At 35.4% G+C, this 18,887-nt stretch overlaps 1 protein-coding gene across 1 annotated transcript; it reads right to left on the bottom strand.

Annotated features, from left to right (window-relative positions):
- Positions 1 to 15,691: 15,691 nt before the first annotated feature.
- On the bottom strand, positions 15,692 to 16,552 carry LOC131064897 (receptor-like protein 7). The gene has a single exon (XM_057999225.2). It carries the CDS (start codon positions 16,550 to 16,552, stop codon positions 15,692 to 15,694), a length of 861 nt encoding a protein of 286 aa, XP_057855208.2.
- Between the last annotated feature and the right edge of the window lie 2,335 nt (positions 16,553 to 18,887).

The following is an 18,887-nucleotide window of genomic DNA, read 5'->3' as shown; positions in this document are numbered from 1 at the left end:
CCACGCTTTTTCCCCCATGTATCTCTTCTCTTCAAATGAGAGAGAAAAATGTAGTTTATATACTTGTCATTTAGGGCTGATAGACTGATTTTCCCGACCTTAGGGCGACCAGGAAATGTAATTTCCAAATTGCAAACAAAAAGACCCGAGCCCCTTAGGAGACCGGGCCCAAAATAGGACCCAGGGACCAGGGCGCTGGGCGCCCTGGTCCTGAAGGACCAGGGCACTGGGCGCTCTGGTCCCACCTCCCGGGACAGCAGGGTGCAAAGAGGTTCAGGCCAGGGTGCTTGAAAAATGCAGTTTTCAGTGTCGCGAGCAAGTTTTGGGGTCTCCATTCAGGTTGCGTGTTGCGTCGCCATCGTGAAGACCGAAATGCAGTCAAAATTGCAAGTGTCACAATTTTAGGATGCTACATTTAGCCCCCACTTTAGTGGGAGTATGTATGCTCATACTTCCGGTAAAGTACAAGGAAACAACATTGAAATACTTTCACCACGTCAAGGAGGCAAGATACACCAAGCCCCCAGTGGACTAAGGATCTTACGACTTCGATTGAAAAAGTAAAAGGGAAGATCATGAGGGAGAACCATGACTATCAGTAGTAAGGCTCCCTCACTATGAGTCATGCAAGAAAGATATCAAAAATTTTCAAGGCAAAGCTAAATTTGTCAAGAAATTTTCAAGTATCTTGAAAAGATATGAACGGGATGTATGCCCCCCTACGTTAAAGCGATTGCACACGCCTCACCGGGGGTGATTGTTTTAACGTAGTGATACACATAAGAAATGAGAAAGGAGCACGTTATCGCAAGGATTTAGCCCCCAAGTGTGAGATAAACCCAAGGATAATAGACACAAAACATAAAGCACGAGGTGACTTCACTTTCCTCGGGGTTAGTATGCTGTATGATAATTCATGTATATATATCATATGTATGTATGCATAATTGTTCTTCATTCCCCAATCAAGGAAGGTCACCTAGAAGAAGGGAACACATGTGTCTTTTGAGTCAACATGAGAGAGACCGAGAGATCTCAATGCTTTGCATCGTCCTCAAGTAGACAACACCAAGGAAAACAAATAGAAGAATGAGAATAACATATAGAAGAAGTAACAAAAGAGAGGGGGAGAGAATCTGCTCTGCTAATGTAACTAGTCTAGCACATCATCTACCCCCCGATCTTGCTGATCAATGTTTCGGGAAGGCAAGGAACACGCTAGAGGAGGAACATCCAACACAGCAGATGGAGCTATCACAAGATCCAAACAAGGGCTATGTTCATGTTCCGAGCCACATTGTTCTTGTCTAGGAGCTAGGATAAGTGCTTTAGAAAATTCATTAGATAAATGGTTATCAACATCAGCAAGCTCATATTCACTATCAGAAGCAAGAGGAGTAACATTTTCATCTATATCGTCATCAAGATTTATAAAAATAGGATCTTTAACTCGCACATGATCAAGACCATCATGCATCTTATGTTTAGGAGATTTAGGCTCAATGTTCGGCTGAGGAGAAAATGGAATAATGCTTGTTGAAGGTGTTTTTGGAGATTGCAAAGTTTGAGAAGCAGCTGCCTGAGCTCTAAGATGACGCTTTCGTCGGCGTTCACGTGCAGAACGATTTCGTCTAGTCTTAGTAGGAAGTGGAGAAGATAGAGGAGGAGGAATGTTCTCATCCTTAGCACTTGGGTGTTTAGGTTGTGGTCTCTTAGGCTGGATAATAGGAGAAGAAGAAGGTCTCTTCTCTCTATAAAAAGAAGGAGGAGGAACTGCTCCATATAAAGGAGGAATTTTTGGTTTAGGGAGAAGACCAAGTCCATCATGATGAGGAGGTATAGGTCTACTCTTAGGAAGTTTATTAGGCATAGAAATAGTCACATCCATAGGGATGGGTTGGGAATCTTCTTGAGGAAAGACATTAGTTTTATCTTTCAAAGGAAGAACTTCCTTCTCAAGAATGATAGGAGTGTCAAGTTTAGGTGTTCTAGGTTCACTTAGAGATAAGATCATATCTGTTTTCCACTTTTGATAAGATTTGAAAAGATGATCACTTCACGGAGGAAGAGATTGGAATTGTTTAGGCCAAAAGTAATCTATAGGAACACTAGAAGTTCTTTCAGCTGGTTTAAAGAGACTATGATTGACAGTAACGACTTCACCATTATGGGGAAATTTCAAACACTTGTGAATAGGAGAAGCAATAGCTTTCATGGAAGATAGCCAAGGATAGCCAAGCTTCACACAAAATTGTTCGGAAGATGGAATAATAGCAAAGTTCACATCAAGGGATTTGTTATGGACCTCAATAGGCAGTGTAATAGAACCAATTGCGGGAGAAGAAAATGCATCAAATAATTTCACAATCACATCTGTTTTGTCATAGATCACTTGATTCAATTGCAAAGTAAAAAGAAATTCTTCAGTAATAACATTAATCATGCACGAAGGATCAATAAGCACTCCACGGCAAGGTGTATTCTTGACTTTTGCAACTATGTATAAAGGACCATCAGGTGCCCTAATGGTTTCACTAGAATCAAATGTGATGGAAGGTTCTTTAGGGATTTCTTGCTGCTCTACAAAGTTAATCACATTCGGAGTCATAGACACAAGACCATCAGATGAGAGAGAGGAATCATTAGCCTCGATTGCATTAGAGGTATGAGAAGGCAATGGATCAGTGAAAATCTGAAGATTTTGGTTAGGAGGAGCTACAGATGTGTTGCCTTTATCATTCACTCTAGAAACAGAAATAGTATTATTATCAATCAAATCCTGAATTTTACCTTTTAAAGAAAAACATTTTTCAGTATCATGACCAGGCTGACGATGAAATTGACAAAAGGCTTTGTTATCAAAATAAGGTGAAGTAATCTTTGCAGGATCAATTTTTCTTATAGGAGGAAGAGTAAGCACATTTTGTTCCAATAACTTATTCATAATACTATGCAATGATTCATTCAAAGGAGTATACTTTCTTTCTCTCTTGAAAAATTTAGAAATAGGAGGCACACCTGATGCTGCATTCACATTGTTGTTGATGATGTTTTCATTGAATTTTATGGAATCTCTGTTCGGTTTAAACTTCCCAAATGGTTGTTGACTGCTATCACCCTTATCACTCGGAGCCATAGGATGTGATTGTTCCATTTGACTCACAGTCAGTTGATAATTGTGAAGAGTTGCACACAACTGTTGGAAAGAAGTAAACTCAGAAAACAGAAGTTTGTCTCGAATATCTTTTTATAAATTAGAAATAAAGATTCTTTGAATATCATTGTCAGGCACTGGAAAAGAAATTTGAGCATACAAATGCTTATATCTACCAATGAAATCAGTCACTTTTTCTTTAACACCTTGTTTACAATGCATTAAATCAATCAAAGTAACTTTAGGACTTATATTGTTTTGAAATTGTTGAATGAAAGCATTTGCAAGTTGTTCGAAAGAAGTAATAGAATAAGAAGGCAATGAGCAATACCATTGTAGGGCTTTGCCTCTTAATGTTCTAGTAAACAGTTTTGCAAGCAACCTTTGGTCATAAGCAAAATCAGTACAAATTGTTTGAAAAGTCTTAACATGTGTTAGAGGATCTCCTTTACCATTATAAAGCTCCAAATGCGGGATTTCAACATGTTTAGGAGGGATAGCTCGAACAATGTCAAGAGAAAGTGGGCTCGCAACGTCAAATGTGGGCACACTGAACTTAGATTGATTCATAGAGGCAATTTGTTGCTGTAAAGAAGAGACAGTTTGTGCTAGATTGTTAATGGTCGCTTCAGTCGAAGAATTCATATTGGATGTGTTAGATTGAGATGGAGGTGTTATGTTATTGAAAGAAGGTAAAGAGTAAGGTGGTAGGACTCTATGATAATTAGTCATAGGAGATGATTGGACAAGAGGAACACTACAAGGAGGAATGGAATGGTTAAATGAATTGCCCCCTTGCGTCATGTTCATTTGTGAAGATGTAATAGGAACACTCATTGGAGGAATGAATGAAGAAGTCGGATTGAATGAAGGAAGAGGGTTAATTGAAGAAGAAGGGTTGCCCCCATGACTGGTGATCATAGGAGGAATGTCTTGTGTTGAAGTAACCATTATGTTTGATGTAAAAGTAGGTATACTAGCAATAGGAGTCGTCAAAGGAATAGAATGATTGTCTTGGGTAGGAGGTTGTGTATAACCTAAGGTTTAGGCACAACTCTTCATAGGCATCACATTTGAATCCACAATGTGTGGAATACCACGCAAAATATCAATTCCATTCTTATCACTTTGAAGCATACGTTTTAGACCCTCAATTAAAGGAAGAGCTTGACTATCAGGGTATTCTTGAGACATCCATTGTCGAAAATCGTCAAATTGGTTATCCAATTTCAAAAGTTGTTCTATAGAAACCTCATGGAGAGCTTCTTCATCATTAGGAGGATTAGAGGAATTACCCATGTCCTCGTTAAAAAGGCTATTCAAATTAGGTTCCATCTCCTCAGTAGTTAAACCTCGGAAAGACTTAAGTCTACGGCTTCGTCTAATGGGAATAGTGTAAGTAGGGCTTATTGTTGTAAAAGTCATGCACTAGAAAGAGAGAGAAGATTTTGAATTTAGAGGTAGCAATTTTCAGTAAAATCAGCCAATCTTCTGGATTTAAGCTGTTAAATGCAATCACAACAGTCTCCCGAAATTTCGGAAAAAATGTCCGGGACTGTGGTGCCTGGAGTGCAACACGGTCCCTGCAACATTTTTTTGAAATTTGCAGGGATGAAAGGTATGATGATTTTAGAGCTAATCCGAAAAAATTGAGTGATTTTACGATCTGTAGATAGGCCAAATTAAAGTTGCAATCTCAAAATTGAACCCTATCAAGATTGTCAAAAAATGCAAAATTTTGAATTTTGAAAAAGAGAGGGAAACTGAAATTTTGAATTTTATGATTTTAGAGGGAATGTCAAGAGCAATGCAAATTTTGAAATTTGAAAATTGACTCAATTTCACGCAAAATTCAATTTTGAAAGCGGAAATCGAAGTTGTTGTAATTAAACACTTAATTTCAAAAGTCACAAAATGCAAGAATTTGAATAAAGCACTGAAATTTCGAATGAATGCAAACACAATTTTCAGATTTATGATAATAAAAACGCAATTTTGACACAAAATTTTAATTTCAATGATTTTTGAATGATTAGAAGCCTTAGACCAAGCAATCGCAAGACCAACTTTGACTGTAATTTTGAAAGTGTTATAATTGACAAAATCAGCCAAAATTCTGGATTTTAGCAGGAAAATACAGCAAGATCTCGCTCCCGAAATTTTGGAAAAAATGTCGGGGACGATGGCGCTCGGAGTGCAACAAGGTCCTCGCAACTTTTTTCCAAATTTTCAGGGATGAAGGATATTGTGATTTTATTGCAGAATCCAAAGTTACAGCTGATTTGGAGATGTTTTGATTGGTCAAATTGTCGGACAAAGGTTGAATTAAGAGGGTTTCAAAAATTAGGGTTTTGACATTTAACCACTTAATTTTTAGAATTAAAGCATAAATATGAATTGAAAATTTGTAATAGAAGGGCAGATCTGAAACAGGCATTAACATTTAGACATTTCGCAAGTTCAATTACTAAAAAGAAAATTTAGGGTTTTTATGCAATCACCTCTAAAATTTTGCAAAAGATCAAACATGGAAATGTAATCAATTTTTTTAGATCCAAGCATGAAAAATCAGAAAGGATGTTCATGTCGGGTTCACCAAAATGTAAAGCGGAAAATCGCAATCGAACCCTAGTTGTTCTCCCCTCTTCCAACTCCAAGGAGAGAGAAGGGAGGTTTGCTAGGATTCGATGGTTTTCACTTAGGGGAGAGACTTTACATTCAAAAGAGGGGTTGCAACTCATAAGATCCAATCCCACACAATGTAAGATTGGATGCTAAATGAATTTCAAGGGTTAGGAAAGCAAGGCTACCCTCTTTTGTAAAGAATGTTGTTAAGGAAATTAAGCTAAGAATACATAGAAAGTCATAAAGATTCGCTTATAAACTGAGTTCGGGTTATAGGATGAAGCTGCGGACCTGGAATTAGTAGTAGAATGTCGATACGGCGCTGTCCTGCAAATTTGAGCAAAAGTTGTCAGGAGGATGGCGCCCGGCGCCACGGTCCTCCGAAAAATCCGCGAAACGAAGGGGGATCTGTTCGTCTCTGCACAAGGATTCCAAATCTTCAATTTCAGCCGCGTACCTGCAACCTACACATAGAAAAGTGAAGACGATTGGGGGGTTAGGGATTGGGGGTTTGCCTTTAGGTCAAACCCCGGTTTTGGAATTAACCAAGAAATGAGCAAGAGCTATAAATGTAAATGACTGTAAAACAAGTACTAATACCTTGTTCTAAGGATGTTTATATCCTTATGTGCGAAGGTATAGATGTTGTATGTTGTATGTTGTAGCATGTAGTATGTGATCTCCTCTTCAATGGTTGAATCCTTGACTTGAATGCAACACTTAGCCTTGAATGGAGACTTGAAATGATCAATTGCTTGAAGGAATGCTTGAATGCTTGAATGCTTGAATGTTTGAATGCTTGAGTATAATTTCCACGCTTTTTCCCCCATGTATCTCTTCTCTTCAAATGAGAGAGAAAAATGTAGTTTATATACTTGTCATTTAGGGCTGATAGACTGATTTTCCCGACCTTAGGGCGACCAGGAAATGTAATTTCCAAATTGCAAACAAAAAGACCCGAGCCCCTTAGGAGACCGGGCCCAAAATAGGACCCAGGGACCAGGGCACTGGGCGACATGGTCCTGGGGACCAGGGCGCTGGGTGCTCTAGTCCCACCTCCCGGGACAGCAGGGTGCAAAGAGGTTCAGGCCAGGGTGCTTGAAAAATGCAGTTTTCAGTGTCGCAAGCAAGTTTTGGGGTCTCCATTCAGGTTGTGTGTTGCGTCGCCATCGTGAAGACCGAAATGCAGTCGAAATTGCAAGTGTCTCAATTTTAGGACGCTACACTAACATATCCTTGTACCTAAGACTCATATTTTCATCTTTGCATTTTTTCACCCGTCTAAGATATGCTTAAGGGGGGGTGTTAGTGTAGGTTTCTTGTATTTATCTTTCCTACATATTATTAAGAATACTTAGGTTATGGGATACATGGTTTATGTGAGGACACATGTCATAATCATTTAGCTACATGTGTCATTCACACCCACATTTGGGTAGTTGAATGTCACATCCTCTTTAAGATTAATTAGCTACCTCCCCATAACCATTTATTTGTCTTTACTAAAGTTGACATAACCATGTATTTAGCATTTTCCAAGTAGGCACAACTCCCACCTAATTTGGTTATTTGGGAGTTACTATCCCTCTTGGAATCATATGCTCACATTTTTCTATATAATCAACACTTAACTCTTCCTTGTGAGTTAATTCAAATGAGCACATATTAACTCAAGCAGTACAAGGGAGTGTTGATCCTTATTGTATTGTTTTGAGTGTGATAATATCATTATTCAGTTATTGCACCATATTTCACCATTTCATCCTCTTTGTTGCTCTCATGTAGAAGGTTGATCTTGGTGTTCCTAGTGATCTTAGGCGATTTAGTCCATTAGTGAATTTAACATGATCTATTATGCTATAGAGGATATTTTGAAGGCAATATTAGGTGTCCTAGTGTGTGATTTTTGGATTCCCAAATCCTCCTCCCAATGGAATTTGAATCCGGCTAACTTCGACCCTCCACTAAGAATAGTGGCTATAGATCTCCTCAAGATTATCAATAATATCAAGTTTTTTAGAATGGAGGAGGGTGAAAGACCGATTTGTGCTTCTTCCAAGGATGGGAAGTATTTGGCTTTCTCAAGTTTTGAATTGGCTTTTCCTTCTCTCCCATCCTAATTTAATTGGTTGATCCTATGGAAAACATTCACGATCCCCAAGATGTATTTCTTTTGGCAGACTGCATGCCATGGACAAATCCTCACTATTTATATTCTAAAAAATGTGGCTTCCAATATGTCAATATATGTGCGATGTGAGAGAAGAATGAAGAAAGAATCAATCACATCATGTTTCATTGTGATTTCTATCATATTATTAGAAAATAATCTCCAATCTATTTCTTACTAATTAGATTTGGCCTAGAGAGTTGAAGGACTATGTTGCCAACTAGTCTCACCTTCAAGTCATCGCCTTATTAAAGAGCTATGTTGGCAGGCCTTCTCCCACTTTGGGTGGAGTTTGTGGAAAGAAAGAAATAATAGATTTTTTAGGGATAGAAAGTGTTGCTGGGAGGTGCTTGCCACTACCATAATTTTAAATGTCAAGGAGAACCTATGTATCTTTGTTTAAATCATACATTTTTCTCCCCCTTCCAATCTTGATTAGAAAATAGACAAATCTTGGGACTTAACTAACTATCTAGCTAGATTCACAACCCCAACTATTGGGTACAAAAATTCAATTAATTTCCCCCCCTAACTTTGGTTGGCTGAAGTTAAACTTGAGAAACACTATCAGGGAAACCAGGTCAGGTGTGTGGTGGTGGTGTCATCCATGAACATAGAGGCAATGCCATGCTAGCTTATATGGTCAACTTACGAATACAAACCTTGATATTTGTTGAGGTGGCCACCATTTATTATGGTATGACTATAATTAATGAGAGAAAGTACAACAATATTATAATTGAAGGTAACTTGAGAAACACTATCCTTTTCCTAAAAAAAATGAAGCTTCTCTGGATTGGAAATGTGAAGGCTTGGTAGACAAGTGTAAGTCCCTCATTTGAGGCATTAGAAACATTAATCACAAAAGGAGAGAAGGCAATAAGGTTACAGATGGGATAGCTTCCTTAGGTCCATTTTTTGAGAATTTAAAAATTAGGACAAATTCTTATGATCTAGATTAAAAAAAAATGAAGCTTCTCTAGATTGGAAATGTGAAGGCTTGGTAGACAAGTGTAAGTCCCTCATTTGAGGCATTAGAAACATTAATCACAAAAGGAGAGAGGGTAATAAGGTTACAGATGGGATAGCTTCTTTAGGTCCATTTTTTGAGAATCTAAAAATCAGGACAAATTCTTATGATCTAGATTTGGTTAGAGCAGTGGTCTATGAGGACATAAATTATAATAATGGGGCATAATTAAAACATTACCTTTTTTATTGTAGCTTCCCTTTTGGAAAGTCACTTTCTGCTAGATTGCTAGACTTCTTATTTGAAAGCAGTTTCATTTCTCCTCATAAGTGTTGTGATACCTAAACTACTAATTTTTGTTTCACCCACCGGGTTTCTCTCATGAAGTTCATAGTGGTGGATATGGGGGGACATAATCCTAGTTGAACCCAATAACTATGAGGAATTCAAGTGCAAACCAAATCTATGGAAGAAAGTGATCAAGATGAATCTATATAGTTATGTGGAGGGCATGCAGGGTTTCGGCTTGGGGGATTTTAAAATATTTATGGAGGCCTAACATAAGGTAGCAGTGTAGATTGGCAAGGTCGCATTTAAATTCATGTCAGAGATGATTGCGGCCATTACTGGAGACTTGTAGGATGGCATTACTTTTCCAAAAAATCCAAAGGGTTCATATCAGGAACAATTCATGTAATATTTCTTCAAGGAGGTGAAAGTCTATCAAGGTTGCAAAGTGCTTACAGTAGAAAATAGCTCCCCCAAAAATGGAAGGACACAACCCTTATTTTGATGAAATTATTTTGACGACCATTTTAAAAGATGACACGCTCAGATCTTCCCCATGTTAAATTAGCTAAGGTATGAAATCTGCATGAACTTTTCTTTCTACTTTTGCTCATCTTTAACCTAATTTGTTGCTAGAGATAAGTCAAAGAACTCCCTACCCCTTCATCAAGATTTAATCCTTAGTCTATATAATGTTCATCTTGCTTTAACCCCTTTGGATGGGTCCCCTTCTAATCCATTTATTCCCTTACCAAACCCAAATTTGGCCATTGAGATTTTTGGGGCCCCTATGGCTAAAACTACCTCATCTATTAGATCACCCCTCTAAGCCTAAACTCATCCCCACACATTTTAACCCTAGAAAAAAGGCAAAGAAAAAGCCGTCTTCTACCCCACCCCCAAGAAAGTGAAGGTGTTGGAGTCTAGTGAAGAGGAGGAGGTTAAGGACTATGAATCTTCTTTTGATTTAAAATTAGTGAGGTCTCCTATCACGTTTAAGGAGGTGGCCCCATCCCCCCATAATCAAGAGACCTCTAACCCTAATAAGGCCCCCATAGAGGTTGAGGCTATAATTTTAAAACTAGAGGAGAATGTGGAGAGATATGAAATGATTATCAAATGGCTCCTCTCTCAATTAGATGTGATAATTAGAAAAATAAATAAGCTTGAAGTGGTAGCTGAGGTGAGGGTGAGAGCAGACAAGTGGGTTATGGATTTCAAATATGAATGTGTTTGGGTAGCAACAAATGCTATAACCAGGAAGTAGATAACTAGGACAAAGTTTAGGGGAGATTAATGAGCTTTCTGAGAAGATGACATGATAAATTTAGGGAACAAGATTGTTCTAAAATTGAAAGAGAACCAAGAGCTCTTGATGGAAAAAATCGAGGAAATGGACAAACTAAGCCAAAAAATGGTGGTGAAAAATTCATCTTCCCTCAAAGCAATACATGATGAAATCTATTAGAGGAGAACCAAACATAGGAAACATGTTTTGTAGATCCTTTTACATTAGTGGAGCCCCCTTCTTCCATGATCAAGGACACCCCAGATTATGGCAACCTTAATTTTGTTAAATATTCAAAAAGAAAATTTCCTTGTCTAACAAAGTTCTTAGCTTATGTAAGGATTAGCAGTAAGGCAATTCCTCTGCCTAGTAGGTCATCTCTTTATGCATTTTAAGGCTGGTTGGTTTCACTAGTTTTGTTGTGTTTTGTGTTGTTGGCTCTATCTCTGGTTTAGTTTGTGAGTGGTTTTTTGTCAGCCTTTATTTGCTAGGTGTTCCTCTCTCATGCACCCTAGGTGGCACTTTTTTGTGGTTATGTAATAAATTGTAATGGTATAGGCCTATCCCGTTTTATATTAATCAAAACAATAAAAATATCTTAAGAAAAGATAAATGATCATGTGATATATTTTAATGTGGAATCATGTTTACTACTAAAACTAGATGAAAAGAAAAAAGAAATTCAAAACAAAAAGTGAAATTAGTTTTAAAACTATTTTGTTCTCTGCTATTGATGGAGGTAATATAATATGATATGCAAATTAATGGTTTCTACCAATAACAAAAAAAATTAAGTTAAAGGAATAAATCCATATACATTCACTACACAACCTTCGTAAACAATGGGATTGGATGGAATATTTCAAGAGAAATTGAAGGGGAAGGGGAATACAAATATTTTATTAAAAGATCATTTCTTGAAAAATTTGATCAATAATGATAATAATCTCATCCATGATCTCAAAAAATATTGTTCTACATTTTTTGTTGAAACATAATATTTCAATAACAATTGAAAACCCAAATCCAATGCTCAATCCAATTACCACCTCCCACATACATGTTCCTCTCACTCTTGTTCACTCAAATATTCATCATTATTGTTGTTTAAAGAAAGAGAGTAGAAACAACTTATGTTCATTTGAAGCTTGCATAGATCTCTATTGAAATGATCCTTAATTAAATGTTAAGAATTAGCCTCCTTATGGTATTCTACTTGAAAACTTATTACAATATATGTTCAAGCAACTAAAAAATATGAGATATTGAAAATCTAGTGTTATATTTTGAGTAAGATTATTCCCTGAAAGATCAAGTAACTAATGACACAATATTTCCAAAAAAAGTTAGGATTTTACCTATTCAGATGATCTCTAGATAAATTTTGAATCATTAGACCAATAAGGAATCTAATGTCTTGAGGAATTTCATCTAAGAAGTTATTATTTGAGAGATCAAGACACTAAACTGATGCCAAAGATCTAACATATTTCAGAGATAGCCCTTTCTTGTTTATTTTTGTAAGGTGTTGCAATTACATAAGAGAAACCCAATAGATGTAGCCACAATTCAATTAGAGAAGAGGGTTGAGATGCTAATTGGATTTGTCTATTTGTTGTTTCCCCTTTTAGAGTTGAAGTTGTATTTGAATTGTAAAATTTGATCTAGGATAAAAAATATAGAATTGTAAAATTTTAAAAAGATGATTAAAAAAGTTAAATTTTCTTTAATTTAAAAAAATCCTCCTTATTCACTCTAATTGAAAATATCCTAGATTACCTCATATGCGACTCATTGTAAATTTGCATCAATATTCCATTTATTTGTAAGGATGTTTCATCCATAGAGTCTCATATATACAAAATATTGATAGCTTTCTCTTGCAAACATACTTTATTTCTGACAACCATAAATTACAATACATTTAGCTAGTTTACTAGAATTATGTAGGTTAAGATTAACAAGATGGAAAAATTTATATTACAACTATATTATTAGAAGAACTTATAATGCTAATTATTGTTGCATTGTAGTTTAAACGTATAATTTAGTGAAAATTTAACATTCCCTTTTTTGCCTTATACAATATTTTAATGTCAAATGCATTTTTTTTTATAAAATTCATATAATTTTGATAGTGAGCTATCAATCTCAATATTTAGATAAAATATTTTAGAGAGCTATCATTCTCAATATTTAGATAAAATATTTTAGATTTTTTATTTGAATATGTTATATATTCAACATAAAAATAATTTTTATGGCTATATCTTTTAATCTTGTATAATACATCCCCTAAATTATATCATGTTTTTTATATGTGAATAAAATTATTAAGATGGCTTCTAAACCCATGCTCTTTCATATATATGTTTATAAAAAATGATCTTAAATTTTTTAAAGACACGCATATGTAGATTTTGTGCATTATATAATGTTACCTTTGATAATGACTAATCAAGTCCTATTAAAAAATTTGTCACCTTTAGGTTAAGGTGGATCCTAATTAAACCTTTACATTTTAAAAAAATGATTTTAAAGTCCTACAATTTCCTCCCTATGTGAAACTCTTCACTCCATACCTATATATTTACTCTATTTTAATTTTTCATGAATTTTTTGTGCATCATTCTAAATTTTGATTTTTTTAAAATTTCCTAATTTATTTATAGTAGTAAACAAGTTCACGTGCCTTTTGAATTAATTAATATTTAAAATTAAAAAAAATTACATTCATTAAATTATAAAAATTTCTTTAATTTCATCTTTAGTGTATGGGTTTAAAATTTTTCCAAGCATAGGGTAAAAAGTGCTATATTTTGTGTTAATTTAACCAATTTATTTTAATTTTATTACATCATAGATAAGTCTTTCCAAACTTAGCAATAATAGTGGAACATAAGTGAATTCCATTTTGTGAGATTACAATATTGTCTTGGATTCTAAAATATTATAAGGTCATTTTTCTATGAATTATACAATATTAAGTTATTCCATATCCTAACCAAATATTACTATGGGATTGAAACCTCATTTAGAGTGGACCTTTAAGTATATATGAATTTTGATAAGGTTGAGCTTCTATTTGTTGATATACCACATGAATTTCATCAACTATTAAATCATGTGTTATATGGAGGTATTTGCCTAATATATATAAATAAGTATCATCATACATCTCTCTCATCAAAGTTATTGATGATAATATTTATCAAGCACATGATCTACTATGGTCAAAAACATAAAAAATTAAGCCTTGTCAAAATTGAATGTCATTAATTAAAATAGGACATAGAGAACAATATAATAACAATGATACAATTACTAAAATAGATAATAAAAAATCTTCAACATTGACAAATTCTAATTACATATACATAAAAAAGATAAATTACTTCCACCCAAGGAAGCAACTAATTTAATAATGGTAGGTTTTTATTGCAACTATTGTTAGTAAGCACTAAAAATTTAATTATGTGTGAGCAATAAAAATATCTTTAAAAAATATTAACAATCACATGAAATGAAATAATTTTCACTTCTAAATATGAATTAGAACAAGAAACACATAATAAATAGACAATTGAATTTAGTTTCAGTATTTATTTTAAGTCATGTTATAGTTTGAGGTACTATAATATAATATTTCAATTATTTTTTTCTACCAAAAATAACAAAATAAGAACGTACACATACATCCACTACACAACTTTCATAGATAATGGGATTGACACAACCTTCATAGGGAATGGGATTGGAGGAAATATTTTAGGTAAAAGAGAAGGGGAAGTGGAAGAGAAAGGGGTATTAAAAATAATTATTAAAATATTATTTTTTGAATAGATTGGTCAAGAATGACAATAATGTCATCCATAACTTTGAAGCATCTTTTTTTACAATTTTTGTTGAAGCATAATGCTCCAATAACAATTGAAAACCCAAATCCAAAGCTCAATCCAATTCCCACCTCCCACCACACATGTTCCTCCCACTCGTGCTCACTCACATCTTCATCATAAATTTTATTTGAGGAAGGAGCAGATGAACAATTTATGTTCATTTTAAGTCCACAAAGATTTACATTGTTTGAAAATGATCTCTCATCAAATGTTAACCATTGAGCTCCTTGTGGTATTCTACCTGAAAAATTATTACAAGATATGTTCAAATAACTCAAAAATGTGAGAGATTGTAGTTCAGTAGGGATATTTCCAACAAGATTATTATCTGAAAGATCAAGTGACTCCAACTGCACAAGGTTTCCAAAAGAAGTAGGAATTTTTCCATGGAGATGATTCCTTGACAAATTGAGAATTCTAAGACCAATGAGGAATACAATTTCTTGAGGAATATCACCTAGAAGTTGTTGTTTGAGAGATCAATACACCGAACCAATGCCAAAGATTTCACATATTCTAGAAATAGCCCTTTGTTGTTTATTTCAATTTTATCTAAATAAGGCATTGAGCTTGAGTTTGAGAACTCGAGGACTTTTGCACTTTGTGTTTGATTTGCCATTGCTCTCAAGTTTCTTAAGCTACTTGGAATAGCTCCAGATAGATTGTTATTTGACAAAATCAAGGTTTGAAGATTTTCTAATTTTGTCAACTCTAAGGGTATTCCACCTTTGAATTTATTAGATCTCAACACCAAAATTCAAAGGCCAATTAAATTACCAATCCAATTTGGGATGGTTCCCTCCATGTTATTATATCCCAAATCTAGAATCTCCAAAGAAGTACAATTTTGAAGTGATGATGGAATTGTCCCTTGTAGCTTGTTACCTCCTAATTTCAATGTGTGAAGACAAACCATTCTCCTAATCTCACCTTCCAGATTATTATTTTCTAGATTTAACACTTTGAGTGTTGTTGAGCAATTCCCAAAACTTGAAAAAATATTACCTGTGAGCTTTTTATTTGACACATCTAGAACCTCCAAGTGATTTCCTTCACAAATAGAATGTGGAAAGACACCACTTATATTATTATTTGCAAGTGACAAATAATTGAGCTAACTCTGGCCATATTCATCAATGTTTTCTGAAATGATGCCATCAAATTGATTCTCAGACATGTCCAAGAATTCTACATCAGGATGAGGAACTAAAACATTCCCTTGTAACTTGTTTCTATGTAAGTCAACATACTGAGCACTCAACTTACTAAACTTTGATGACAAAAGCTTTCCTCCAAACTAATTGCATGAGAGATTGAGAGTGTTGAATGATGTAAGGCCCCACAACCAATCAAGAACATTTCCACCAAGAGAATTGTTGGACAAGTCGAGTTGCTCTATGTTGTATTGAGTGGATAGGAAAGATGGGAAATCACCATCCATATTACAAGAACTCAAATACAAAGCTTGAAATTGAAATCTTGGGATCCAAAAGTCTTCAATTTTCACTCTCAAGAAATTATCAGAAAGACTCAAGTAACGAATCTTTGTGAAATTTTCTAGTTGAGAGAGTAAGAATGTGCCACTTAAAGAATTATTTGAAACATCAAGCCAGACCAAAGATGAGAGATTACCAAAAGAAGATGGCAATCTTCCATTTAATTGGTTTGAACCAAGAGAAAGATGTGAAAGCTTTGATATCCCACCTAAAGAGCTCCATGGAATGTTGCCTCTTAGTGAATTTCTGGAAAGACCCAAATATTCTAGCTGTGAGAGATTTCCAATAAAATCTGGAAGATTGCCTTCCAAATTGTTACTAGAGAGATGTAATGTGGTCAATGAGAACATATTTCCCATAGAATCTGGAAGACTGCCTTCAATATTCTTATAGGAAAGATGTAAGCTGGTCAACAAGGACATATTCCCCATAGAATCTGGAAGTCTACCTTGAATATTGTTATCATAAAGAGCTAAGGTAGTTAATGAGGACATATTTCCAATAGAATTTGGAATCATTCTTCCCACATCTAAATTTGCAATAGAAAGGCTACTGAGCTGGGAAGCATGTTGCACAATGGAAGAGAGGTTGACTTTGAGACCAGGGTTTCCATACAACTCAAGGTTCCTCAAGTGTGGAAGGCTTAAAATAGCAGAAGGCATGGAACTAGAGATATTGTACTCATTGAGGTAGAGGGAAACCAGAGATGTAAGGTTAGAAATCCAAATGGGAAATGGCTATTGAGTGAAGTAAGTACCAACAAGCTCAAGATGGGAGAGTGAGGTGAGGTTTCCAAGAGGAGAGAGAGGTGTACCTGGCATATCAGACATGACAAGCGATGTAAGATTGGGAAGAGAAGCAACACTCTCTACCACATCTCTTGTCAGATTCACATATTCTAGTCCAAGGTGCTCCAACCCTTGCAAATTTTGTATCCACGAGCTTGACTGGCTCGTCTCCAGAGCATAATTACCAGATATGTCTAGAAATGTCAAGCTAGACATGTTGCCAATCTCACTTGGAATTGGGCCGCTAAGAGCATAATTTTCAGATATGTCTAGAAATGTCAAGTGAGACATGTTCCCAATCTCACTTGGTATTCAGCTAGTAAGCCCACAATAATGCAAGCTCAAATGCGTCAATGTGCTGAGGCTCGGAAGGTGTGAAGGGATGGAAAGAGGGGACAAGTCAACATAACTGAGGTCGAGGTACTCCAAATGGTGCAGGTGGAATAAAGCAGGGAATATTTGGCTACTTGAATTCCTCACTAGTGTTGACAAGGAATAAAGAAAGTTTCTAAGATCCACACGAACCACGTGGCCAATGAGGGTGTGGCAGGTGATTCCCTTCTAAGAGCAGCAGTATAACCCCTTCCACGATGCCAGGGAGTCATCTGAATCAAGCAGGTATTGTTTGAAGAGGTTGAGGGTAGATAATTCATGAGGAGGGCATCCTCCTCATAAGGAGGAGGAGTAGGAGCAAGGAGAGATGAGCATGGCTAGGAAGAGGACCAACCAAAACATTGGTTTACCCATGTTGAGAGAGGGTATGAATATTAATGGTTACTTGCATTGCATGGAAATGGGTGAAATTAGATGAGTATTTATAAGAAGCGTAAGTTGCCTTCATACAATTTTCAGTCTTGAACGCGTGGAAGACATGAAATTATAATTTTCAAAGTCTCGAGTGTGTGGAAGATGTGGTGGAAGTGTTGTATTCAAATGATAATTGTCAAAGTCTTTGTAGTCACGCCTCTTCTTCTCCAAGGAAACTGCTCTAATTTTGACATTTTTGTTTGGAGAAATTACACGGAGATAGGGGTAAGATTAGTGCATGAACATGTACATGAATTGTAGGCCCCTTTCTTAATCATTTTCTTAATTATTTTCAAAGTTTTGTTCGTATCCAACTTTCAAAGCCATGTGGAAAATTAAGATACTCCCAACTATAGTACATGCAATTTTGTCAATGCTCTAGTTTTTTTATTTTCATGTTTTCACATTGACTTGTGAATTTTGTATATTTCAAGTTTTCATAATTTGTCATAATTGACAATCAATCAATTTTGACATAGAAATTTGTCGTAATCTTGTCATAAATTATCTATCAATCAATTTTGCATAGAAAGTGCAAATTTGTCATAAATTTGTCATAATTGACATTCTTGGTTTACAATTTCCATTTGAATCTCTTCATGCTAATTTGATCATCTCTCCAATTTGTCTATAAATTGGATGAATTTATTCAATCCTAATCTAATAATCACATTATCGAACGAATCGATTCCCGAATCAATCACACTTCGAGTATTCTTGAACAATCATCTTGTCTACTTGCTTTCATATCATGATCATGCACTAGTAGGTGAGATCCACAAACAAAGCTATTTGAAGGAGAAAGAAGGACAATGGAGCCACATGAAGGAGACATTCAAATCTGCACTTGGTTTGCTTAATTTTCAAATCTTGAATGTTTTGTTTTCATGTCTTTATTGGATGTAATTAGGATTGATCATTGCATTTGAGCTTTTGTGATTGAGCTATGACTAATATTGATATTTGCTTTGATGATTTCCAATTTCCTAGCTACATTAATTGGTGAACCCAACATGAACTAACCACTTAACCATGCTTTTGAGTGCCTTTGAGTTGATTTGTAGGTTAAAAACCCAAGAAACAGGGTAATGCAGGGTTTTCTAAGAACTTTTGTGCCTATGTCAAGCATTCAGCGCCCATGTTATGCATTCTGTGCATGTGTCAAGGACAATCTGTGCCTATGTCAAGGACAATCTATGCCTGTGTCAAGCATTATGTGCCTATGTTAAGACTTCTACGCCTGTGTAGGGACAGAAACAGAGGTAAAGGGCAGTGTGTTTTTACTTGCAAATTGTTTTGTTTTGCATGTTGTTTCTGCTTTTTGGTTTTTTGGTACTAATTCTCTATGCAGAACCTTGGCATACACATGGCAAAGACAAACAAATGAAACTACTAACACATT

The sequence above is a fragment of the Cryptomeria japonica genome, chromosome 3 (genome assembly GCF_030272615.1).
Source record: "Cryptomeria japonica chromosome 3, Sugi_1.0, whole genome shotgun sequence".
Taxonomy (NCBI): Eukaryota; Viridiplantae; Streptophyta; class Pinopsida; order Cupressales; family Cupressaceae; genus Cryptomeria; species Cryptomeria japonica.
This window is presented reverse-complemented; position numbering and strand designations above follow the sequence as displayed.